This window comes from Fusarium solani (genome assembly GCF_023522795.1).
Source record: "Fusarium solani strain SB1 chromosome Unknown bctg00000001, whole genome shotgun sequence".
NCBI lineage: Eukaryota > Fungi > Ascomycota > Sordariomycetes > Hypocreales > Nectriaceae > Fusarium > Fusarium solani.
The window spans coordinates 4,000,873-4,025,839 of record NW_027072156.1 but is presented as its reverse complement, the minus strand read 5'-3'; the positions used below and the strand labels follow the sequence as shown (position 1 = coordinate 4,025,839).

At 53.4% G+C, this 24,967-nt stretch overlaps 8 protein-coding genes across 8 annotated transcripts; 3 read left to right on the top strand and 5 right to left on the bottom strand.

Annotated features, from left to right (window-relative positions):
• Positions 1 to 607: 607 nt before the first annotated feature.
• MRS44_003354 (uncharacterized protein) lies at positions 608 to 1,996 on the top strand (the record flags this gene model as incomplete). The annotated part of the gene is made up of 7 exons (XM_046268432.2): positions 608 to 640; positions 695 to 748; positions 801 to 842; positions 896 to 955; positions 1,009 to 1,065; positions 1,117 to 1,197; positions 1,250 to 1,996. The coding sequence occupies 7 exons, from the start codon at positions 608 to 610 to the stop codon at positions 1,994 to 1,996; spliced, it is 1,074 nt and encodes a 357-aa protein (XP_046137468.2).
• A 537-nt stretch (positions 1,997 to 2,533) lies between these two features.
• On the bottom strand, positions 2,534 to 4,361 carry MRS44_003353 (uncharacterized protein; the record flags this gene model as incomplete). Its single annotated transcript, XM_046275364.2, has 2 exons — positions 2,534 to 2,940; positions 2,993 to 4,361. 2 exons carry the CDS (start codon positions 4,359 to 4,361, stop codon positions 2,534 to 2,536), a joined length of 1,776 nt encoding a protein of 591 aa, XP_046137467.2.
• Positions 4,362 to 5,513: 1,152 nt separating this feature from the next.
• MRS44_003352 (uncharacterized protein) lies at positions 5,514 to 8,899 on the bottom strand (the record flags this gene model as incomplete). Its single annotated transcript, XM_046270610.2, has 3 exons — positions 5,514 to 6,066; positions 6,114 to 6,556; positions 6,614 to 8,899. 3 exons carry the CDS (start codon positions 8,897 to 8,899, stop codon positions 5,514 to 5,516), a joined length of 3,282 nt encoding a protein of 1,093 aa, XP_046137466.2.
• Positions 8,900 to 9,569: 670 nt separating this feature from the next.
• MRS44_003351 (uncharacterized protein) lies at positions 9,570 to 10,750 on the top strand (the record flags this gene model as incomplete). The annotated part of the gene is made up of 3 exons (XM_046275363.2): positions 9,570 to 9,686; positions 9,753 to 9,884; positions 9,950 to 10,750. The coding sequence occupies 3 exons, from the start codon at positions 9,570 to 9,572 to the stop codon at positions 10,748 to 10,750; spliced, it is 1,050 nt and encodes a 349-aa protein (XP_046137465.2).
• Positions 10,751 to 10,868: 118 nt separating this feature from the next.
• On the bottom strand, positions 10,869 to 15,036 carry MRS44_003350 (uncharacterized protein; the record flags this gene model as incomplete). The annotated part of the gene is made up of 3 exons (XM_046272033.2): positions 10,869 to 11,614; positions 11,662 to 14,941; positions 14,998 to 15,036. The coding sequence occupies 3 exons, from the start codon at positions 15,034 to 15,036 to the stop codon at positions 10,869 to 10,871; spliced, it is 4,065 nt and encodes a 1,354-aa protein (XP_046137464.2).
• Positions 15,037 to 15,389: 353 nt separating this feature from the next.
• On the top strand, positions 15,390 to 15,738 carry MRS44_003349 (uncharacterized protein; the record flags this gene model as incomplete). The annotated part of the gene is made up of 2 exons (XM_046268430.2): positions 15,390 to 15,473; positions 15,541 to 15,738. The coding sequence occupies 2 exons, from the start codon at positions 15,390 to 15,392 to the stop codon at positions 15,736 to 15,738; spliced, it is 282 nt and encodes a 93-aa protein (XP_046137463.1).
• Positions 15,739 to 16,021: 283 nt separating this feature from the next.
• MRS44_003348 (uncharacterized protein) lies at positions 16,022 to 16,591 on the bottom strand (the record flags this gene model as incomplete). Its single annotated transcript, XM_046268429.2, has 1 exon — positions 16,022 to 16,591. One exon carries the CDS (start codon positions 16,589 to 16,591, stop codon positions 16,022 to 16,024), a length of 570 nt encoding a protein of 189 aa, XP_046137462.2.
• Positions 16,592 to 20,384: 3,793 nt separating this feature from the next.
• On the bottom strand, positions 20,385 to 22,982 carry MRS44_003347 (uncharacterized protein; the record flags this gene model as incomplete). Its single annotated transcript, XM_046280814.2, has 3 exons — positions 20,385 to 20,542; positions 20,620 to 21,214; positions 21,270 to 22,982. 3 exons carry the CDS (start codon positions 22,980 to 22,982, stop codon positions 20,385 to 20,387), a joined length of 2,466 nt encoding a protein of 821 aa, XP_046137461.1.
• Positions 22,983 to 24,967: the final 1,985 nt, after the last annotated feature.

The window sequence follows — 24,967 nt, the reverse complement described above, 5'->3', positions numbered from 1 at the left end:
CATTCATCCATCCATCAAGGCACTCATGGTCTGAGGTACAACGACGGTACCGCCGAGAGCTGGCAGTAAACGCGCGGTCGTGTGGGACACTCGGGTGATGGTTGGCTGAGACCAGATCATCTTGACGAGAGCAAAAGAAAAGACAATCGAAGCACGTCTTCCTTCCTCTGATGCTCACGCCGGGAGACGTGGGGTCCTCCCATCTTGGCTTGGCAAGGGGCCTTGTCTCCCTCCCTCCCTCAGTCGGGGACCCCGTCCAAGCCTCCTCCGTGTGCTAGCACAGCACAGCTAGCCGCGCCCGCTCGACAAGCTTCTGCTTCATGGCAGGATTGTCACAGCCCATGCCACAATGGAACAGTGGCACGTCATCTCCCGACGGGCCAGTGGTGGGGGAGGGGAGGAAGCTCTCTCTGTTGGTACGGGAGACCATGATCCACATGACAACGGGGCCGAGCTGGAGGGGCAGCAGCTGGAGCCCAGCTTGAGGGAGCTTCTCTCTGTAGGTATTAAACTGAAGCTGTCCCCTCGTTACCATCTTTGCCCTCTTGTTCATTCACTTGCATCACTTCCTTGACTATCAAACTCGTATCAGTCATCATCCATCACAATGTCTTACGGCGGAAACGACAACGACAGCTACGTACGTTCATTCACTCACTCTCACTTGAGCTTCTCAAGCTAACAATCTGTTCAGGGCTCGTCCAACCGAAACGAGAGCTCCTACGGCTCCGGAAACAACGACAGCTACGTAAGTGACCACTCACTCCAATCGAAATGGCCTCAAGCTAAGACTCACCCAGGGCTCTTCTCGCCGGGACAACGACAACGACAACGACAGCTACGTATGGCTCCATATTCTCTCACTCACATGGCGATGAGACTAACCCTCGAGTAGGGCTCCTCCAACCGACGCAACGAGAGCTCCAGCTACGGCAGTGGCAACAACGACAGCTACGTACGTTGATATTTCTTCTACCAAGATGATTTCGAGGCTAACACCTACATCAGGGTTCCTCTGGCCGTGACAACACCAGCTCCAGCTACGGTGGAGGCAACGACAGCTACGTATGTCTTGACCTCTCTCATTCCAGGGAACAGGTAACTAACTTTCACTAGGGCTCTTCCCGCCGTGACGATGACGACGACAACAAGAAGTCCTCCTCATACGGTTCCAGCCGTGACAATGACGACAGCTACGTATGTTTAAATACTCTGACTTGAATGTGTTCTCGAGCTAATCCTTACTCAGGGATCCTCTAACCGGGACGACAACAAGAGCTCCAGCTACGGCTCCAGCGGCAACACCTACGGCTCATCCGGCCGAGACAACGATGACTCCTACGGCTCCAGCCGCAAGGACAAGGACGACAATGATTCGTATGGCTCCAGCGGAAACACCTACGGCTCATCCGGCCGAGACAACGATGACTCCTACGGCTCTAGCCGCAAGGACAAGGACGACAATGATTCGTATGGCTCTAGCGGAAACACCTATGGTTCTTCCGGCCGCGATAACGACGACTCCTACGGATCCAAGTCTTCTTCGGGAGGCTATGGCTCTAGCAACAAGGACAATGACTCGTACGGCTCCAGTGGAAACACCTATGGCTCCTCTGGCCGTGACAACGACGACTCCTATGGCTCCAAGTCTTCCTCTGGAGGATACGGATCTAGCCGCAAGGACAAGGACGACAACGACTCCTACGGTTCCTCTGGCAACACCTACGGCTCTTCTGGCCGTGACAACGATGACTCTTACGGCTCCAAGACCTCGTCTGGCGGCTACGGCTCCAGCAACAAGAACGAGAGTGACTCTTACGGATCCAGCGGTAACACGTACGGCTCCAGCTCTGGCGGCTACGGCAGCTCGAAGCGCAACGACGATGATGAGTCCAACACCTTCGTGGACAAGATCAAGGACAAGGCTGGTGACTTTATCAGCAACAAGATTTCCGAGAAGGTCAAGGGCAACAAGAACAATGACGACGACTACTAATTGCTGGGTCGGGATGGTTTAATATGAACTAATCTGGCGTTTTTTTATGTATCGATAATGAAGAATTGAGTCTGTCCAGAACCATGGACATGTTTTCTTGAAAATGAGTTCTAAATTGATGCCCACTGTGAAAACTCGCGAGCCAAATAGACAACAGTCTTAAGGTCCAGCCAGCTCTGCGTGCTCCTTGTTTTCGATTGGGAGATCCCAGTCCGACATGGCAGTATGGATTGAAGCACAACTCACGAGGAAAGTAAAGAACACACTCTTAAGTTAACTCCTACAGATATGCTCCTCGTGTGTTTGTATGAAGGGTTTCAGACCCTTGGGGATGCGCATTAAGACACAAGTCATGAGGCAGCTAGTAGTGGGCAATACCGAGTATCAATGTCATGTCATCATTAGGTGGTCCTGGGTAGAGATGAGTTAACTAAACCAGCTTCTTGTCAACCTTGACAAGAACGACTCCCTCGGTGACACGTCCCTCGCAGTCCATGAGGTGAACAAAGCGATATCCCTGTCCCAGCCGATCAAGCCTCACGCAAGCCCAAGCAGCCAGATCGTCCTTTCCGATCTCATCATCCCGGATGGTGAAGCGCACCCACGAGAGCTCATCCACGACGTGGGGGACGGGGGAAAGTCGAGACGCTCGCCGCCAAAGTCGGGGGCCTGGCCGCGGTGAGTTCGCGTGCGGGCCTTGTACTCGCCTTCGCGCTCGTGGCCGTCGTTGGGGATGGGGCCGCCGTGAAACTCATCAGGGCCCTCGACGTGCAGCTCGACCTTGACGTAGGGCTCGAAGCCGCGGGCGGATGTGTCACCAGGAGGGAGGGGGATGTTTTGGGCGGCGAGGACGGTGATGGTGAGGTGGAGGGTCTTGCGGGTGATGGTATTGAAGGAAGCGTCATCCTCATCGTCGTCACCCTTGCTTCGGTTTGGTCGGTATCCTATTGATGATTAATTATATGAGACGGTGACATCATATGATGGTGTTCGTACCTGGAGGCTTCAAGACGTAACCTCCTGTGCCAGCAAACATGCCCTCGTTGAGCATCATGCCCTCATCCCACCTCTGCCAGTTCAGGGCAACAACCTGAATACCCTTGCGCCAGAAGATAGCAGGGTCCAAGTTGGACGATCCTATCCGCAGACCCCAAGGATACGTCCTCATGAGGAAGTGGCGGTTGTGGTTGAACAGGTCTGACGCCTGCTTCTCGTGCACATCAATCACCTTCTTCTCAGATAGGGAGAAGATGTGCGTAGGCATTCCAGCCTCAGGCTGCGTCAGGCTCTTAAAGGACACACCCCGAGAGTAGAAACCCATGCGGCTCAGCTCCTGGATCACCTTGGACACCTTCTTTGCTGCTGCCGCCGCTGCCCCTGGGGGAGCAGGCTGGTCATCATCCTCACTGTCCTCCAACGGGGCTTCGGTGCCGGGTGGTGCGTACTTGACTTTGACGATGAGCTTGCGGCGGAGCGAATCTGGACTGGGTAGCGCATCTGGGTCGCCCTCGGGTTCAGGCACGAGGAGACCTTCCCAAACCTCCTTCATAATGCGCACCATGCACATCTGCTGAGCCGGGGTGCAGTGAACCTCGAGGGAGACGATCACGGGAAGGTCACTGACGACAAAGGCGCTCTCGCGGATGGCCTCACAAACGGCGCGGAACGAGACCTCCTTGGTCAGGGTGTATCCGTGGAGGACCCGGGGCTCAACGACGGCGACTTCGGGCTCCGTAGGTTCGGCGCCGGCGCCGGAAGCGGAGGCGGGATCGGCCTCTGCGTCATCGTCGATGGTTGTCTTTCCGAGCTTGGCCTTGAGCTTGCTAAAGGTGCTCTTCTTCTTCTTGACCCTCCTGATGGGCTTGCCCGCCTCCTCGTCGCTGCTGCTGGGGCTACTTGTGCCCTCTGCGTCCGACTCATCACCGTCCCAGACGTCGATCTCGATGCACCGACCACCACGCAGCAGGGTCTCAGTGTAGGGCCTGGTAGAACTATCGCTGGAGAGCTGGTTGCCCGTGAGGTAGGTGTTGTGGCTGGAGCTGATAAAGTACGCAGCGAGCGGGTACGAGAGGTCCTGGGGCTTGGGCGGGGTCGTGGCCGCTGCGAGCGACGACGTCATGAAGGCGATGAAGCCGTCGAGGTCAAGCGACTCGCGGGCGAGCAGTTCGTCGACGGCGGTCGAAGGATCAAGCCGTTGCGTCTTCTGTACGAACGAGTAGATGGCCTCATGGCTCCAGGTGCCATCCTCACGGTCGACCAGAGACTCAAAGACCTTGACCAGGTGCGCACGCACGACGGGGTCGACGCTCGAAAGAGAGCGGGAGGTCTCGCTGGCACCGCCGCCAGCCTGTAGGGGAAGAGGCATTTTGAGATGACGAGAGAGTCTCTTGCGTTTCCGTTCCTTCTTTGATGACGTGAGATCGAGCAGCGAGCGTAAAAATGAGAGGGCGATGAAGTGGTGTTGCAGACGTGAAGTTATTCGTTGTCGTCGAACAGGCCTTGGCTGGCGGGCGTCCACCGCATGCTGCTGCCTCTCTTCCTGCTGCTGCTGCCCCTGCATATTCTAGACCATAGAGAATCAAGTCAAGTCAGCCCAAACTGGGGAAAGGATGACGATGCAGGCTCAAGAGTCGAACCCATCTTGGGAGATCTCTTTTTGCAAACTGGCGGCCTCTCCTTCCCTACTATCTTTTTTTCTTCTGTGCTCGGCAAGGCAAGAGCAAGCCACAGTAAAAACTACAAGGGCTTCCTTAATCTGACATCTCATCTCATCTGACGTGGTCTCATGTTCAAGGGTAGCTCAGGATAGCTTGCAACACATGCCCCACAACGGGGACCCCTATAGGACCCCTTCTGAGCCAGCTGAACAGCATCAACCACGTTACCCGCGGGTCACTATTTATAGTGGTTGACCCGGTAAACGAAAATTCAAGGTCTTCGGTTTGAACTCGTTCTCCTATACGATCGTCACGTGGCCTGTGTTTCTTTTACGAACTGACCAATGTGAAACGCTCTAAACCAGGTATGATGTTGTGGCTAACTCTTAGACCAGGTACTGCCAGAACCATAAATGAAGCCTGTAACCCTCTAACATAAAACAAACCCAAGACTGAGAGCAGTGCCGTCTTGCCGTCTTGACGCCAGCTAAACCTCCAAGCCACATGATGATACGTAGGCAACGGATAGGAAGCAGTCTTTGTAAAACATAAAGGGGGGCTTGGCAACTCTCTTCATAATTGCCAAGATGACCTTTACCACTGTCATAGGCGTATCGTTCCATTTCCGCGGCAACCACAAGCCGAACTCACTTGGCAACCTTCAAGGTCCGAGCCCTTGATACAAGCCATCTTCCCCTTTTCTCGGCGAAAGGCGTTTGAGCCACACAATAGCTTATGGCTCCTTGACGAATAATTATACGGAAGTGTTGTTGTTATGTTTTGGTTTGAGATTACAATTCTCCATCATGACTTCTCACTGTCCGTGCCACCATTCCAGCCCATGATTACCACAGCACATCTCATCCTCGACCCTTCTGGGCTCGCCTCTCAGTCCTCCTTTTCTCGAGAAACTCGTCCAAGTCAACATGAACCCTCAGCCCCTTGGACGCCATCGTCTCAAACACCCCCTTGAGCTCCGAGGACTCCATGTCCCGGTTCAGCGTCAGGAACGCCTCCATCATGACATCCTTTGACCATGGGCATTGCCTCAGTGCCCGGAACAGTACATCCTTGGCCTTGGCCCGTAGCTCCCTCTGCAAGCTGCAGAACTGGATAAACTTGATCCACAGGCCAGTGTTGGATTTGCACACGTCGCTCGACACGGCGTGCTCGAATGCTGCCTTTGTGGTGTTGACGTTGCCACGCTCCATCTCGTGATGGATGGCAAAGAGTCGGCTGCCCAGGCAGTCCTGAGCTGGGGTGAGTACTGTCTCATATAGGAGTGTTCTCGTCTCGTCGATTACGCGAAGGCTAGAGTCAGCCCATTCGAAGAAAGCCAAGAAAATGCTGTTTCGGGGAAAGTAGCTAAGGAATTGCTTCAGCTGGTCAAGTAGGTATGCGCGTCGGAAGGGCCTTGATCCTGTCAGTAATTGCCCATCAGCTTCTGCAAGAAAACTTACCCTCGTGTTGCGTGCAAGTATAATAATCTCGCCGCAAATTGTAGAGCCCGCTCGTGAGCGGGTGACGCTTGATATCCTCGCCTCTTGAATTCAAGAGATTGTTTGTGAATAACTTCAATCGCGGCTGATATGTTTCCTTGAGAGTCTGATGTTGGTTCAGAACAGCCCTCAGCAGTCAAATAAGACAGCAAAGCCAGGCACTCGATAAGAGTTTCTGCATGATCCAGTTCGCCAGCGGAGAGAAAGTCGTTCATTCTAGAAGAAAAGGCTTGGTGAGCTTTGAGGATATGGGTCGAGGATACGTCAGGAGCTTGATCCAAAGAACGCAAGTTGTCATCCACGGAAGCGCATAGCCTTTGAGCTGCCACTTTCTTGTTCCCAAGCTCCAGTTCCATCCAGGACCATCTCCTCCAAAGCCCAAAGGCACTTGGTGTCGACGCCTTCTAGTACCATGTGTTAGCCGCCGGATCTCCCAAAACATATAGTGTTAGAGTACTTACAGATGCAAGCGCTGTTGCTGACGAAAAGACTTTGACAGCAACATCATGGCTTCCACTGGCGGACTCGGCCAGCGCATATGCGCCGTACAAGTCGAGGTTGGTAGGGTATCGTTTAAGTAGAGCCTTGGCAGGCTTCTTGACACCAGTTTCATCCCATGCCGCACACAACGCCAGGTGAAATCCTGCGAGTGTCTCAAAGTTGGCAGTATGGACCAGCTGTTTGGTGGCATTAACCACGAGGCTCAGCTCAACCTCGTTACTCCCGTTCCTCTCTGGGAGATAAGAGAACCACTCCCCGCCCGGAAACAATACGTCTGGGGATTGAGAGATGCAAAGAGGCTGATGCGTAAAAGCTGGCGGCTTTCGTTGTATCTCAACAGGGTCTTCATCGCCAGAGGGAACCTCCAGACTCCGTGGTTCTTCAGTTGCACTCGAGCTAACCAGGAACTGGTCATGGAATGCCTCTTCCGTCCAGGTATTGGATCGAAAGGTGGGTGGGAATCCAGAAAAGATGAGAAAAGCATCCACAAGTTGCTCCTGCACAGCTTGCATGATAGCTCTCGGCACAATAAAGAGAAACGGCTCAATATCAGAGAACATGACCACTCGAAACGGGTCATCTTCTGTCCCCTCGTCCATTGTTCTCGCCGGCATTCGAGCCTTCTCTGCCTGAGAGTGCTCAATGATCGCCCAGCGCCTGTAGTCATCTCGAGATTGGCTCACAACATCCTTGTTGGCCCCGAGTGGCTCAGGGGCATCTCCTATACCACCATCTTTGACAAACTTTGCCCAGCCTTGGGCATCTGCTTCGCCTATTCGGGGAACTTCGTTCTCCCAGAAATCCCGGAGTGATTCGAATGCTGCAGTCTGGTCATCCAGATGTGGAGGCCGAAAAAAGTTGAGTTCAAGGAAAGCCTGCCAAGCTGCAACCGCAAGTTCCTTGTATCCAGAGTCGTGAATGAATCTTGTAAGCCTTAGAAAGACGTAGATGGCCTCACTAAAGTCTTCCATACCGAGATTTGATCTAGATCGTGCAAAGATTTGACCAAGTCGACCAAGATGCATCTGCTTGATCGAGTCATAGTGAAAGGTGGAAATGTTGGACAGGGCAAAGTCGAGGTGTGCTTTCCACAGCGTAAAACTACTTTCCTCGTCCTTTTCCAAGTCCGCCCACTTCTTGGCAGCTGTCTTGCTATTCCACACCTTGACTCCCTCGCGCATTAGAGGAACCAGCACGCGAGTTCGATCTTGAGGAGTTGAAACGTTTGCCAATGCAGACTCAAGCATGTGTAGTTTGATCTCAGCAAAAGAGTGCACCTCAGCCTCAAGTGCTCTGTGGTCAATGTCCTCGCCGGCTCTCAGAAGGGCCTCCTGATGATTTGACAGCTCAAGCCAGGCATCAATATCATCTGGCTGATCCTTGACGCGTCTGGAAAGTTGTATCGACTTCCATTTCAGGGGGTTGTTTTGGTCCAAGTCGACCTGCTCGGCATCCGAGTCCGAGTCAGACTCCAGATCGCTGTCAACGAACTGGCGAGGCTTTGCTTTGCCCTCAATCGAGCGATATGATGGCTTTTCCTCCTCATCGGATGATTCCGTGTCCTGCTGGCCACGCTTGCGCTTTTTGGATGTGCTCAATGGCAAAAAGTCGTCGTCAGCATCTTCAGAAGAATCATTCTCCTGCTTTCGAATTCGAAGCGGTTTTGTTCTCACTCGCCATGCCTTTGAGCGAAGCCCATCCTTTTCCTTAAAAGCATAGGAGCCTTCACCCGGCATGCGAAGACTGAACTGATCCCTAGGGCCATCGCGGTGTATCACAAGCCGGCCAGTGGTACCAAGAACCTTACCATATCCGTCACGATAGTAGGCAGGAACCTGAGCTCGATCAAGATGGCCATAGCGAATAATCAAGGGATCGCCCTTTGTGTCGATGACATACAATCGTGAAGCCTCCTTGTTGTCGCGAGGAGGATCGACGCGTCGTTGATGCTCTGGAGTCCCCGAACGGCTGGAGCGTCGAGATTTCTCCCTTTCTCTGTGCTCTGAGCGGTGCCTTTTTGAGTGGTGATGATCGCGATGACTGTCAGAGCGATGGTGTCTTTTCCTTCTCGAGTCTCGATCATGTTCCCTCTCTCGCGATCTTGAACCTGTGCTTGCACTCGATTCCTTCTCTTTGGACTTGAAAGACGAAAATTTGGGTACTTTCAGCTCCGAGGTCTCTGGTTTCGGCTTGAATGATGCAAACTTTGGGACCGTGAGCTTGGGGGATTCATCCTCGTCGGACATGTTGCTAAGCTGGGTAGACTGCCTCAGCAGCTCATGCCTTGTATCAGATAATGTTCAGGGGTGTGGCATTGCAAAGGATGCGACTGCGGCGAAAGCGTCGTGTAAGCTGGTGGTTGTATCGCGATGAGCCTCATCAAAACGTCAGCCACAAGGGGCTGCAGCTTGGAGCTTGGACAGTGCGTAAATACAGTGTGGATAGTCACACACTGTCCGAGGGACCGAGGTTTAGGGGCTCAGGGTAGTAAACTTCAGACCCCAAGTGCCACTCAGATCCCCTGGAAAGCATCCCTGAACCCGCTTCAGCTCGCCTAAAGACAGTGTCAGAAGCTTGATCGTGTGCCTAGCCGGTACCTGAATTGGGCCATCTCGTGTAATAAAGTTCAATTGGAGACGGCGTCCACGGGTGAGCAGCAAAAAAGCCAACTCATACCTACATCGAAGAACCCTTGCATCGCATACCACAGCGCACCATCCTGCTACATCTAATTTCACCTGCTGCCGTCAGCCCTACACGTCTGGGGGGACTATCCGTAGCTGATTTAAGATTATCGTGCGGCCCCTAGTTGCCGTTTCTTCCGGTGGAGGTCGGTGAGAATCCTACGGACTTTAGGAATCAATTATAGCTGCTGGTGCCCCTCGTCCATTCACCTTTGCTTCGAGCTCTCCCGCCATGGACTTTTCCTCGACGACAATCCTCTCCGTCCTTGGTGCTTCTGTCGCGACTATCCTCTTTGGTACCTTCATCATGGGTCTTTTCGGTGGAAACAAGATGCCCGTTGAGGGCAAGGTATGTGTCCTACGACTCCTCATGGGAGCCTCTCATGATCCCCTCAACTGACAATTTCTCGTCTAGACGGTCCTTCTCACCGGCGCATCCGAGGGAATGGGTCTCAGCGTGGCCAAGAAGCTGTCTGCTAAGGGCGCCAACATCATCCTTGTCGCCCGAAGCGTCGGCAAGCTCGAAGCTGCCCTCGCAATTGTCAAGGTCAATCCCCCACACAGAGCTCGTCTGCTGTCCCTCCAACACGGCTAACTCGACTTCCCTTGCAGGCTGCGGCAAAGAACCCCGAAACCCAACGCTTCCATTACATCTCGGCCGACGTCTCCGTCCCCTCCTACGCCGGCCCCCTCCTCGCCGAAGCCATCAGCTGGAACAATGGCAAGAGCCCCGACATCGTCTGGACCATTGCCGGCATGGCCTACCCCGAACTATTCATCGACATGGAGATGGAGTCGCTGCGACGGCACATGGACGTCAACTTCTACGGCACCGCCGAAATGTCCCACGCTATCCTCCGCGAGTGGCTCGCCCCTAACGCCCCCGTCGAGAAGGAGCCCAAGCACCTCATCATGACCTCAAGCGTCGTCGCCTTCTACTCGCCCCCCGGATACGGCCCGTACACACCCGCCAAGTATGCTATGCGAGGTTTAGCCGAGAACATCTCCCAGGAGGTCAAGATGTACCCCCAGAACGTCGAGGTCCACGTCGTTTACCCTGGCACAATCCTCACCGAGGCCAACAAGCGCGAGAACGAGGTCAAGCCCGAGATTACAAAGATCATTGAGAAGGACGACCCCCAACAGACACCAGACGAGGTTGCCGAGAAGGCTATCCAAGGACTCGAGAACGGAGAGTACTTTATCACTGTGGCTTTCCTGGGCACCCTCATGAAATGGGGTGCTTTTGGTGGCGCATCCAAGAACAACGCCATCGTTGACTTCTTTGGCTCTCTCCTGGCACTGTTTGTCTGGATATTTGCTCGGATTGATATTGATAGCAAGATTCGAAAGTACGGCAAGGTTCATGGTCATCCTAGCACGTACAAGAGGAAGAGGCCCCAAGATTTGTGATCATGTCTGGTGTCTGTCAACGAAGTAGGATTCAGAGATACCCATAATATTTAATAACTCCATTGACCTTGCCCAATGTCTATTCGTGCGTTGGTATCTATCAACATCTCTAAGCCGCTTACACGCCGCTCCACTTGCCAAACTTGGTATATCTCTTAAACATCTCTCTCAGAATCGCACGTCCACTGCCGTCCATGGCATCGTTGAGAATCTTTCTCACTTCAGGAGGTGTAATGTCGAAAATCGAGTTCATGGCTGGTTCCAGAGCCTCCCTCACCGATCGCGGCACGTCAGCCTCCAGCTGCAACTTGACATACTGCATCAGCACCAGATACATGTGCCTTCCAGCTGAACGCTTCGCCGCGTCAGTGGCCGAGTCGAGCGCATTCTGGTGCTGTGAGCGAGAGACGGCGCCAGCTGTAGGTTCACAGATGAGCGTGACAAGGCGGGCGTAGAGATGGGCTTTCGTCTCGTGCATGGCCTGGCCCAGGGGGTCTGTGGCGCCCTGGCTGATGATGAGGTTGCGGATGAGGGCCTGCATCACGGACAGGAGGATATGGTGATGGCCTTCAAGACGAAGTCGGTGCTTCTTAATGATCACCTCGACCAGCTTGCATAGCCATCCGAAGGGCACTCGCTCGTCGCCTGCATGCTCAGACGAGCTAAGCTCGCAGACAGTGTTGAGAACAAGCTCGATGTTCCATTGAGTCATGGACTGCGGCTTCTTCTCCAGGAGCGTTTGAAGGATGCGACAGACCCGGACGGACACAGATTGGCTCTCCAGAGTCAGGAGTGTCGAAGTCAACTCGCTGTGAGCAGTAGCCAAATCGAAGCCCGCTCCCTTGCTCTGAAGGTCAGGGCACACTAATACCGTTAGCCAAAAGTCATGTTGTTAAAGTTGATCATCTTACCTAGAAGTTGGTGCACAACCGTCTGGATGGCCGATGCCTGTCCATCTGTGTTGGAACCCTGCACAAACACCTGGATGAGATCCCTGAGGTACTCAATCTTGGCGGGTGTATCCATCTCCTTCGTGACAGAGGCAACATTGCTCTGGAAGAAGGGCTCTCGGAGCTTCGGCGGCACATCGTTGATGCTATAAAACGTTGTTGGCCGAGCCTCCTCCATGAGTGATGAGAAGTATGTCCTCAGGAATGTCTGCATCTTCCACCCTCGAAGATCTCCTGAGGCCATGGCAGCGTGGCTTCTCTTCTCGGCCTTTCGAATATCAGACTGCTTCAACTTGGAGACCCCGGAGAGACTCTCCAATGCTTCGGCAGCATCGACAGCAGCGAAGAGCCGGAGATCGGCAATAACATTGTGTCCCTCGAAGGCCTTCTTCTCGGTCAAGAAATAGCCAGTTGCAGCCATGACACAGTTTCCTAGCACGTCCTTTGCGCTGTCTGGCAGCGATCCCAGCTCCGCATGGGCAGTGCAGTTTGGCGATTGAGAAACTTCAGTGATCAACGCCTTCAACAGGGTAAGACGGAAGGGTGACAAGTCTCCGGCGTCGTCGCAGTCTGAGATGAAACTGCGGCTTTCTTCAAAGTACTTGATACTTCTGTCGTCGATGTGTTCCGCCATCTGCTGGATAGTAACTGAGGCCATCTCGAAGTATGCATTAATAAAATTTGTCAAAGTACCATCCTGAGTCGGTGTCGAAGAAGAAAGGTCCGACATGGCATCCGCGACGTCGACAAGGTCAGAAAACTGCATGCCCTCGTAGAATGTCGGCCGGCTCATGAGCTTCGTAGACAGTCCGAGGATATATCTCCAGCCATCTAGCGATACTCGCTTGGTGGCCTTGGCTCTGTGGGTGTTGAGAAGAATCATGATCCGCTCTCGCTGAACTCGAGTGAAGGCATCTGTGTGAACATTGGTCAGGCTTCGGATCCAAGTTTGGCTTGCCTCAGCAGGCCAGCGCTTCTCTTTGCCGTCGTCTTCCAGAGCCTTGATCAGACGATCGACAAGGTCGCCAGCAACCTTGACATCGTTCACGTTGTTCTCGTTCTCGAGCAAGCAGGTCCAGATCTCTCGGAGCTGGTCAATCTCGCTACTAGGGAGCGACAGCGCATTTTGCAATGCCTCTGGGAGAGCTGCCTTTGTTCCGTGGACGAATCGACTAAGACGGCTAGAGCCTCGTAGAAACCAAGCCAGATAGTGCTGAGGTGCTGCCTCTTCGAGATACCCCGGTACAGCATCGAGTTGCAGATACAAAGACAAATCCTTTCCTTTCAAGGCGCTTGACGAGAGCAGGTCCGCGGACAGGCGAGTTGTAAAGGATTCCACCAGTTTTGCGGGTTCGTCAAGTTGCTTGTCGTCTGGACTCATCGAGATCCAAGCCTGGCAGCAGCACTTGAAAGCTTCATAGGTCTCCCTAGACTCTATGGGCGCTTCGGACAAGACCTTGCTCAGATGCCCTTGTACGGCATCCCAAATCTCAGTTCTTGATTCAGCGGCAACCCATGATAGTGTCTTTGAAACAACTCCCCATTTCAACGCGGTCAAAGTCGAAGACGTCTTCTTCACCTTGCTCACGAGTCCAAACAGCTTGCTCCCCACAGCGTCCGCGTAAGACTCGCTCTGGATTCCTTGTGCAATAGAGTCCAGGAAGAGACAGAGCGCCCTGGAATGGGACTTTTCGCTCTCAACCCATTCTAAGACCTCGAGAAGCTGCTGTGGAGACAGCTCCTTTTCGATCAAGGCCTTGAAAGAATCACTGCCGTATTCATTCTCGGCGACCCTGATCCAAGGCGAGCTGGCCTTGTTCTTCTGCTTCTCGATCTTGCAGAGCTGCTGGAACCAAAGCTTCAAGAAGCTGGACAAGTCTCGCCCGGTGCGGAATCCTTGCACAATAGCTTGAATAATCTTTGTGACTGCTTCAGTCTCGGTCTCGTCGAGGCTTGACGCAATGCTCCGTTCGCAGACAGTATCCAGGAGGCGCGCACCTTCTTCGGAGAGCTGGAACACATCAGGATCACAACTGGCGATATCTGATACTAGCCGCCAGTTGGTGCTTTCTTCCTGGAGAGCATACTCGCGGCAGACGGAGCGCAGGTCGTCCGTGTCAATAGACGCTGACTTGTCGGCAGCTCGCTCAAGAACGATTTGGACAAGCTCATCTCGGTCGTCTCTCGGTCGCAAAGCGCCTTCGACAGCCTTGAAAACCTGCTTCATCCAGTCCGAGTTACCCTTCCGTAGTTTCCCCTCACCCAAAGCGTCCGCTACGCCTGATGCCAGGAAGTACAGCGCAGGGGCTGCCACTTCAAGATTCTTCTCGGCGGCTTGAAGGGCTCTTGAGATGGGCTCCATGTCCTGTTTGGTGATAAACGCTGCTCGAGCAGGGAGTATCAGGTTGCGATGCATGAGCTTCTGAAGATCGATCGACCACTTTGTCCGTAATGATTCGCGCACAGCGGCTTTCTGTGTCTTGGAAACCTTCTCTAGTTTGCTGAGAATAGCTGCTGATGGCGCAAAGAGATGCGTAGCCACCTCCAGAGCATCATCACTCCCCTGTAGATGAAGATCCCAGATGGACGCCGTTGTCTCAATCCAAGACTCCCAACCCTCGGTTTGATCATCGCTGTTAGACAGGGCAGAATCGCAGAGCTTCAATGATAGTGATGCGAGTGTTGCAGCCTCGGCGGCTGAGGTACAGAAAAGAGATCGAATATGCTCAGCACCAATCTTGTCGTGTGATGATTGCGTGGCAGAAGAGTCGAATCGGCCCAGCAGAGTCTTTAGAGAACTTAAAACAGCTTCACCAGCCATCAAGCATCCTTGACTATCCTTCAAGTCCTCAAGAGAAAAGGCCTTTGTTGTCGATCTCTTTCTCTTGGATGGAGTAGCTGATGAATCCGTGGCTGGTCTGGAAATGTCCTTCAGGGTCTGCTGCAGAACAGCAATGAATCGTCGATCAGCAAGCGACTTGGCGAGTGAGAACAGCGGAATGCGCTGAAAGACGCATTCAAGGATCGTCCAGGTCAAGGGCCATCGTCGCATAGTCTCGGCGTCGCTAGATGAGCCGTTCATCGATTTCAGGAGCCATCGCAAGCTGCTTTGCTCCGCGGCATGAAACTGGCTGTCCGCCGATGCAGTCAGATGCTTCCACAATTTTTCGAGATTTTTCCCATCCTCTCCTGGGCCACTTTGGTCGAGACCTCTCACGGTCTTGATGAGATCCGTCTTGTCCTGAGGCACGTGTAAGCCTTGTCATGCCTAGAAGACGCAATTGAAGAGAAACTCACAAGGTTTTGAGTGCCTTCTTGAGAAGGACTATCCGTCATGGTCACGTCCATAGCGACCAAAGACTTACAAGCGAACGACTAGAAAAATTGCTTGACAAGAAGATATCTTGAACTCGAATCTTTGAATGCGCCTCCAAAATCCACCCAAAATTTCCAGAATTCTGCCGTCGCGCTAAGCCGTCCCCGGCCCCCCGGTCCTCACCGCCTTTCGGCCACGCAGTAACCGAGAAATACTCGTGAAGCTTGACATGACGCCTGTAGAATCAAAGCTTCCAGCTCCAGATTTCGCCCGCAACGACCGGATTGCAAGCCCTCAAGTGCGCCAATTCTCTTCCGAAGCCTCGTATTTGTCCGATTGGAGCTAACGCGCCGCCTGTCCAGGACTGCCCATCATGGCCGAAACCGCTGTCCCTCCTCGCCCTTCCCCGAGCGCCATTTCCTCCCGGCCCCTCAGCGAGTCGCTCCTCAACGAGAAGGTAATTGCATCTTCCTGGAGGACCCGGATATTTTGTACATGGTAGAATGATGCTAATTGATGCCCAGTGGGACCGCTGCCTCTCCAACCTCCTCGTCAAGTCGACCCTCGGCCTCGGTTTCGGCGTCGTCTTCTCCGTCCTCCTGTTCAAGCGAAGAGCATGGCCCGCGTTTGTCGGCGTCGGCTTCGGTGCCGGCCGGGCCTATGAGGAGTGCAACTTCAGCCTCAAGCAGGCTGCGCGGGATCTGAAGAAGCAGTCGGCATAAGCGGATGATGGATGATGGCGAGTAAAGGTGCCGATTGGCCGAGGGGACGAAATCGACACTTTGTACAAGGAACAGCGCATACGGACTTTGCGGCGTGTTAGAGGACGAAACGAAGCGGGTTTCCGCGGGCTTCCGGAGGAGCCAATGTCAGAATAGGACGTTTCTCAGATTCAGTTCAATAGAGGTCATGTACAACAATCTGCCGTCTATTCCCAAGCGATAACCACCATGTCCAATCCCAGCGATCTTGGCCATGATCAACAAACTACTGCAAGGGGCTATCCTACTGCTGCGCTTCCAAATCGGGAGTCACCGTGTTTCCAGCAAGTCTGCTCGATCTCCTCCTTGCTCCGGCTGCGTCTTCCCTCCCTGTTGCGGCCAGAGGGGAATCCAAGAGCTCGCAACAACTTTCACAGTCGGTTATCAAGTCTGAACTATTCGTCGAGAAGGTGAGAAGATTGTCGAGGCTGAACCGCCGCATTCTGTCGACAACGCTAGGGCTGCCATCTTGGCTGGCCGAGGGTGACATGAGCGTAGCAATGCTCTGCCTCAGGTTGTGCATCTCGAGCTTGAATTCTTCAGCCAGGGGCTGGCTTTGTCTGCGGATACTGTTGATGATGGAGTTGTCGTGGTCGCGGTATGGTCTGTTCGGTGCAATATCTTGTCCTTGACGATGGGCTCTTGAAGCCACTAAACGCCGTCCGTTCTCGGGATCACGCCCCCGGCTTGGGGATCCAAGACCAGCACATACAAGAACCAAGATTCCGAACGCCAAGACTAGCACGAGGACTCCCACTGCTACCAAGAATATCTCTATTTGGCCCGATTCGGGGTATCGAGAAGCGTCGGACATGCTGTTTTGACTCGATGGAAGAACACCGTTCGTAGATCGTTCTGGCTATGCCTTTGCTTTAGCTCCGGAAGCTTGCCGAAGTCGTATGGAATCGTATTGATAATCGATAGGAGTTTGGTTCGAGTAAGATTCAGGGTCGAAGTTGTTCGCGCTTCCAAGTGATACAGAACGTGTCTCTGCATGGAGGATAGAAAACAAAGTAATCGCGGGGGTCAGTCTGTCAAGAGAACCCAAACTCGGCGTGAAAAAGACATTTTTAGGGGGAATATGTTATAGGTTTGTCCCTTTGCAGTTTGAGGGTTGGCGATAGTTACTACCTAGCCTCCCTCCAGAACAAGTGGCAGGTATTAAGGACTTCTGTAAACTGGAAGTCACAATTGAACGCGTACAGAGACGACAGAACATAGCGTGACTTTCCATCAATATTCTATTGAGGATAAATTAACATTTTATCACGGCATTTAAATCCAGTGACCAAACCACCAGGCAAGACTCGCTCAAGGGTGCTCAAGTCTCCCACAACTCCAGACTCTACTGTCTCAACGTGTCTTGAGAAACATTCATTCCGGATGGCGAGATTGTTCCCCCGAGATGGTATGTTTTCCCTTGACTCATTTCTCCCACCTTTACACCAGTGTCACGTCACTCGTATGATGCTTCCTCAACCTCAGTCTCCCACTCACCACACCCCATCTCTCTCCCCCTTTATTCGCGCCTCGAGGGACACATTGATATTCGCTCTGTTGACGCGACCCGCAACATTACGCTCTTTGGGATACACCAGACGATAATCTTTACTTTGTGTAAACCTCTCAGGGGCACACGGCGTTGGGCTATCAGACGATGGGGGGCTTGCACAAGAGACAAAGGGGAACATTGTGAGCGCACCGGTAGCGTTTATTTTCTAATCAAAAGAAGTTTCAAAACAATTTTCCAAAGCACCCAAGTCATCACCATTACTTTTCCCGAGCCTAGGCCACCCACCGAGAGTGCAAACCATCCTCCTCTAACAATCTTGTCTAGAGCTAGTCTTCAGAATACCGCCCATTCTCCTCACATCCTAACCCCCACAGCATGTCCGGCACTTGGTCCGACAATGGGGGTTTATTTTCCGTAGGCTGTTTATCCGTATCAGCTATAGCCCAATCGGAGGAGCACCGATTCTGCAGCGAGACGTTGTCACTGCGGAGAAAACATAGCACCGCTGTGCAAGTCCAACAGTGCGACGAGGACGCAGTCCCACGGATCGGAAGATTGGAGATTTCGTGCTTGAAGAAGTGAGAGAAGATAAAATACTTACTAGGGTCTATAGGGTGATCGGGGCCCTTTGGCCCGTTATTTCCTGGGTCAGAGCCGGAGGTTGAGGTAGGCATTGTTGGAGTCTGGTGAGGACGAGACGAAGATTTGAGCGTGCTAGAAGGTTGTAAGCTTCAATTGATGCTTCAGCAATAGAAGAGTAGAAATCCAACCTTGGATGGAGTTATTGGGGTTGTAGAGAGCTTGAGAGGTGCTTGAGGAGTAGATCAAGTTGAAGGGGATGTCCTCCTTTTTATATCCAAACTGCTACTCGGAGAGGCCTCAAAAGATCACCAGCATGAACTCCGGTTACAATGATAGCTACTCCTAAGCAGATCCTTCTGGTGAGCCGCATGGCGTCACAGACGGTGCAGAGTGTCGGAAGTGAGTCGATTCATCGTTGCTCAGCGTGGTTCCTCCAACTCGAGTACCTCGTCGTCATAAGCCTATCGAGCTACAAACTCCATCATCAGATGCATCTTGCCGCAGCACAGGTTTCCAAAAACAGGCGTCCAGAGACATGCTCGTATCCTGAACGAGGCGGCCCCGAGCCCGTTGCGGAAGGGACCCGTCAGACCGTGCAGTTGTATGCGAAAGGGCATCAATCAGCAAGGGCCTCCTTTTCTTTGTGTATCTCTTGGCCCTGTGGCAAGCGTGGCACAGTGAATCCAATATTATGCTCGGGCGAGACGTCAACGGGTTCAACTCCAACGTCAGCAAAGAGGCAACCGAGGCATTGCCATTCTTGTAGACATGGCCGAGTCGAACGGGTTCACCAACGAGGCTCAGAGCAAAGGACAAAGATCGGATCCTCAGCTACCGAGTTCTTCAAGTGCTGAACAAATACAGACATTTGCCTAGTGTCACGCAGAAAGGCTTAAACCAGCCCATGGCATGCTCATTCTGCTGGTTGGTCCCAGGCAGCCGGGCCGCTGAGGGGGGAGGGGACGGCAACGAGCTTGAACCCATTACTTTCTCGGAACCTCGCATTTCCCAACATGGGCCGTCTGCAGTCACTGTCTTGTGAAGCGACCACTCGGCAAGGTCCCCCGAGATGCTGTGTCGCTGGCGCTACCCGTCACGACCCATGGAGTTGCCCAAAACAGGAAGACGGACAACCCCGTTCCCCCCAACGAGGGATGCAAGCTACACAGGGAAGAGGCCGGCTATTACGAGCCTCAGCTAAAGTCTACAACTAGTGCCGGCGTACGGGCCAGGGGGCTGGATCTTGTGCACATGGCAGACATATTCATAGTGTGGTGTTTCTAAGACGAAAATGCATGTGAGAACTTTTGCTGGACGCGTTGAGACAATCAAAACCATCTCGACACGCACAAAGTACAGCAAAACAAAATCTACGTCACTCTTGCACTGAATATGACCGACAGGGAGTAAGAGAATCGAAGCCGGTTGATTTTTACGTGCGTGAAAAAGTGTAAAGAAGAAGAAGAAAAGAGGAAAAAAAGCAGCAACTCGAAGCTGGCGGTTAACGGTGGTTGGTGTCACGTGCGAGTGGGTCTGTGTATCCCTGTCACCAACTTCTTCAAACAAGCTCAACTTTTTTTTCAAGTTTCTTTCCTCTCTTCATCCTTCTTTCAAACTCTTTTTTTCTCACGCGACCAACGCTCAGCCTCTTCTTTGATGGGCAACTTTACCCTAAGCCGAGATGATCATCTCCCTCGGCTTTTGGCCCATCAGACGGTGTCGTCCGACGTAACGTCTGGCTCCTGCTGGTGGCCGCTTTCAGTCCGGTCTTCCGAAGAACCCTGGCCAGGCCTGTCAACGCCGTGAGCATGCGAGACATTTGCAAGGTCCCTCGAGAGTGTGAGGGTTTTGCGCGTCTTTTTTGACAGTCTGAAAGGCGGCGTCTTTGTGATACGCTTGTCTCGGCTTCATTGCTATGCTTTTTTTCATGTTCAACTCACCCTTGCCCTGTCACAACAGCTTCTACCCCCTGTTAAAGTCCGTTGTCAACGGCACCCACAAATTGCCTACACCTCGCGCTTTTGATGCGCATGTGTGTTAACTTTTATTTAATCGTTCGCGTGGGAGAATGATCCAACGGTCTAGACAACCAGTCCGCTCCACCCTGCTGCCACTGAAAATGTGTGGTTCCAGGACTAAAATCGGGCATACATACCATAGTGAATGAAGTGACTCTTTTAATGATCTTGTCTCTGCTTTGTACTATCAACTTATGCACGTTATGACGAAAGAAAGATCCCGCAATCCCTGGACTGAACTCGAAACGTCGCCTTGGTCCTGTCCTGTATGCATCGTGCCACCAAGAGTCGTTCAAAACCTCCTAAACCTGTCTGTACAAGGGTATCCTACCTGTCCTGTTGTCGTTGAACAAAAAAAAGCCTTGCATATGTACGCCATGTCATCCATCACAAAACCGTTGCCTTGGCTTGGCTTGGCTTGCCTCGCCTTTCCCTAGGTATACAATCGAAGGTTCCCACCCTTCGTCAGCCCGCATGTCTCGGGCAAATATTTCTCAAACAGAGTCTCCAAAGATGGCCTTGTCATCGGTGAAGGACATGAGAAACTTGGCCACGAGTCGACCCGTGTACAAGGTCTCCGGGCTCATAGGGAACGGGTGACTGCCGCTGTTGGGGAGGATATCGTTGGCCGCCAGGAACTGCAACTCTAACCCTGAAAAAGTGAGACACACGTCAGCATTTTCGTGTTCCTTCTAGAAGGACTTTACTCTCGTCAACGGTTGCACTTACAGTCCTCGCCAAAGAAGAGCTCCCTGAGCTGAGCCGCAAAAGTCACGGCGGGCCCGTCCAGCTCGCCCTGCTCGGCAAAGCTGCTGTCAAACAGCGGGTTGAAGCTCTTTGCGTTGGCCTCCTTGGTGTGCGTCTGGTAGACTTGGTGGAACTGGTAGGCGAACTGCTTGAAGGGCATGTTCTCGACCTCCTTGCATGTGTTGAGGGCCACGCTGCGGTCGTACTCGGGCCGCGCGCTGTTCCTCATGCTGATCTCGTTGCCCGCCACGACAAAGGTGTCGGCCGCCGTCTCGACCGCCTCCATGAAGAGGCAGAGCACCAGGAAGGCGGCGGTACAGGGAGCCCACTCGCGCCGGATCTTGGGCTTGAGCGACTTGGAGAAGAGCTCAAACAGCTGCTGCATCTCGCGCAACATGAGCTCGTCTACGACCGACTTGATCTGCCGTGCGAGCATACGGGGCGTCACGAAGCCGTCGTTCTGGGCGATCATGCCAGTAGACCGCAGCGAGTCGACCGTGTGCCGGGTGAGGCAGAGCTGCCGGGTCATGATGTAGTGCATACAGTAGATGGACAGGGCGCGCTTGACCATGAGAGACTGGAGATGTGTCGTCAGCTCGGCTACTGATACAATTTTACTCGGGCTTACTCACCTCGGTCTCATCGGCGTATTGCTTGATGATTCCAAGAAGCTTCCTTGGGAGTTGAGTGGAGCGGAAGGATTCCGTCACCTGGTCCACAAAGCCAGGCTCGGTGATGAGCTCCTGGATGTACTTCTTTGTTCTCTTCTTGAGGTTGTCCCTCTCGGCCGTCTTCTCGAGCTCGACGGCAATGGCTGCGGCTCCGTTGGACTGCAGCTCAACACGGTCCGGTCCTACATTGACCATGTGCCAGTGCTGGATGATGTCAGGGGTCTTGGGGGTGAAGAACTTGGCCTCGATGGCGAGGATCGCTTGGAACCTGCCTCCAGAGAAGAGCTCAACAGAGCAGCCCTGCTCAACTCCATTGACCTGGAAGCTGACAATGCTCTCAGCAATAAACTTGGTCATCATCTCCTTACGCAGATGACCACGGATAAAGTCTGGGAACAGGATGGGCACAAAGTCCTGGAACTGCCAACAGACTACCTGAGGGACCTGGATCATGAGCTTCTTGCAGCTCTTGCAGGGCCTCTCCTTGTCACACTTGACCTTGCGGCTGTGACAGCAGAAGCAAGCTCCCACCCTCCGAACCTGCAGGGCGTTCTCTTTGGTGGCATTCGCCAGGGGGCCCTTTCGGCCTCGCTGACTGGTGCGAGCCATGGCCTCGAAGCATTCAAAGGGGTTCGGGCGGCCGGCGTGGGCCGAGATGGAGTTGGGGGTCACAATGACAAACTTGCCCGACTGCTCAGTCTTTTTCTTCTCGACCTTGCCTGTCTTGACCTTGCGGATCTGCGTTGATGATTTACCGCTGCTGCTGCCGTAGGTGGCCTTGTTACTAGAGAAAGAGCTCTGTGAGTGAATGCTCTTGGGGGACGGCGAGCTGCTAAAGTCATCCATGATGAAGATGCCTTCGCTGCCCCTCGTGTTAGTAGGGTTCCACGGCGGGACGTTTGGATCCGACTGCAGCGGCTGTGGCATGTTGAGGTCGACTTGGGGCACCTGAACCTGCTCACCCGAGCCGGTCGAGAACATGTCGGCGCCAAAGTTGTTGATGAGGGTCATGTCTGCAGTCTCATCAGCACCCTGCCGTGAACTGGGGCCCGTCCTCTGCGCCACCAGCATACCGTTCAAACCCTGGGGCGAGAACTGGCTCGCATCCTGCTGCTGCTGCGGGAAGAGGTACTGCTGGGGGGTCATGAAGCCCTGCGCCGGGCCGAAGCCTCCATCTGCTGTTGTGGTTGCTGTCGCAAACATGTCCGAGTTGCCAGTCTCAGACTGCGAGGGGAACGATGGGTTACTGGAGAAGAAGGCGGTCTGGTCCATCTCCCCGAGGAGGAGGGGAGAGGCTGCTGAAGGGGAGGGGTCGTTTCCAGAGACGTATGGTGAGGGAGTGTTGACTGGTACAAAGGGTGAGGATGTGTTCCCTGACACATACGGGGATGGCGTGTTGCCGGCCATGTAGGGAGAGGGTGTGCTGCCAGCGACGTAGGAAGACGGAGTGTTTCCAGAGATGTAAGGAGAAGGCGAGTTTCCATGAACGTTTCCAATCATGGCAAAGCTGCCCAGGCTTCCACTGGCAGGGTCAGACAGAAATCCGATGGAGGACGGGCCAGAGCTCGAGGCCGTGTAGTCAATGTACTGCCATGTCTCGTCGGTCTCGGGGGCGGATTCGAAGTCGTAGGGGGATGAAGAGTTTGGCGACGGCCTGGAAGATACAGACGCCATTGTGAGAGGTTTAGAGAGGTTTCAAATGGTTAAGATCCGAGTTTGTTGATGAGAGTCAATACTATGGCGTGGTGTATTGAGAGGCCAGGTTACGGATGAGGAAGAAAGCGGATATATATGGGAGGAAATGGACGTTATATAGTAGATTGAAGCCCGTGATAATGAGACGAAAGAAAGGAATCGCAGGCAATCACAGCCAAAAAGAATCGAGTCGTCACTTTGTCGTCGTAGTCGTTATCGAGATCGCATCCACCAAAAGATCACCAAGAGTTGGTCGCGCGCAAAGCGGGGAGTGGAGGAGAATGGGGACCGACTCAGCGACAGATCCAGGGAGCAACAGCAGATATAAAAGGCCAGAGCAATGGCATTTTTCTACAATCGTAGACCGAAGTGAAAAGAAAGAAGGAAAAGAGACACTCTCTAACTTGTTGGATTTCTGCTCGGTCGACCTTCTTGGGGTCGTCGTGGGGCCCTTGTTTGCTTGCATTCGCCGTCGAGGCTCGACGCGCTAAGCCTAAATGGCGACCGACTGGGCGTAAGTTGACCCCACGACGGGGGTACCTGACAGTCCGCGTGGTTTTACTAGGACTCTCAGGTACCCCAGCTCGGGGAGCGCAGGGTAAGGCTTGTCGTCGGCCAGTCGTTTATGCACATGTTCATCCAGGGCAGTTTCGAACACTTTGACGCTATGCCTCTCCTAGTACTATGTCGAGTGATGGGCCTTTGAACTGCCTGTGGGCTGTCATCAGTCATTGCACCGCAGCGGCGGCAGCGGTATCGAGCGAGGCGCGTAGCTGAGCTGTTTCGGTTGGCCTTGAAATCGATTTCGTGCATCACGACATGAAGCAGGAAGGCCTCAAGACAGCTTCGGCCGCGCCCCGGTGCGACGGGACATGTCAGTTCATCACATCAGCCAGACGCCACATGAGAACCCCATGACTTGCATTCAACTCCCGTGGCCTCTGCCGGCGAGCAATTGCGGTCTGTGTTGAGGCTGAATCTCGATCTGACTATCTGTTGACGTTAACGTTGATGTAGACGTTGACACACTCACTCGTCTCAAGTTGATGATCATGAGTGAATCACTCACTCACACACCAGCAGTGACCTCTCGTCATAAGCAATGCTGCGTAATCTCGCTCATTCTGATTCTCGTCTTTGCGATACTCTATGCGAACTGTTGTCAAATCAAACCGTCAACTCAACTCTCCAGCTGGCTGCTCGTATACTGACTGGCCGGCCTCATAGCCAGGCTCTGCCATCCCGTCCCGTCCCGTCCCGCTGCCGTATTCATACACCCTATCGCAAGACTGTGGCCTCCGGGCCTCTGTGTCCCCCCGTGCCTAACACGAAAGGGCACCTCCGGCACGAGACCGCCTGCCTCCTTGGGGGATTGATCATCCTCACAGCTTCCTATCCCTTTCAACCATCCATACCCAATATCCCAGACCCTTGCCAACCTTCTTGACCATAGCCCCGATGCCCAACACCACCATCTCCGTCGTTACCCAACGCCACCCGCGGCCGGGGCGGCAGTGGGCGCGCCATCCATGCCCGGGACCAACTTCTCCAATTACCGGAATGACCGAAACACACAGCAAGAAGTGCGAATTGTGCCTGAGTCCTCTATTGGAGAGATGCCCATAACCCGGAGCAACAAGAAAAACGAGAGCGTAACAATCATGGATGCTAAAACAGCAACGGAAGCAAAAAAAGAAACCCGCGATTCGCCCAAGAGAAAAAAGACAAGAAATCATTGCCACATGAAAACTCCCAACACGCTCTAGACGATGGCCTCCCAACCAGAAAAGACGGTTGTTACCCGCGGCAAACATGTCGTCGACAGCGTCATGCTCAACTCATGTTGTATAACCGTGGAAGAATGCCCATCCATATTCCAAAAACATTATCATTCATAATGCGACCCTGCAGTTGCGTTGCTTGAAGCCTCAGCAAAGAGACCCGGGTCACATCCCTGTTTCTGC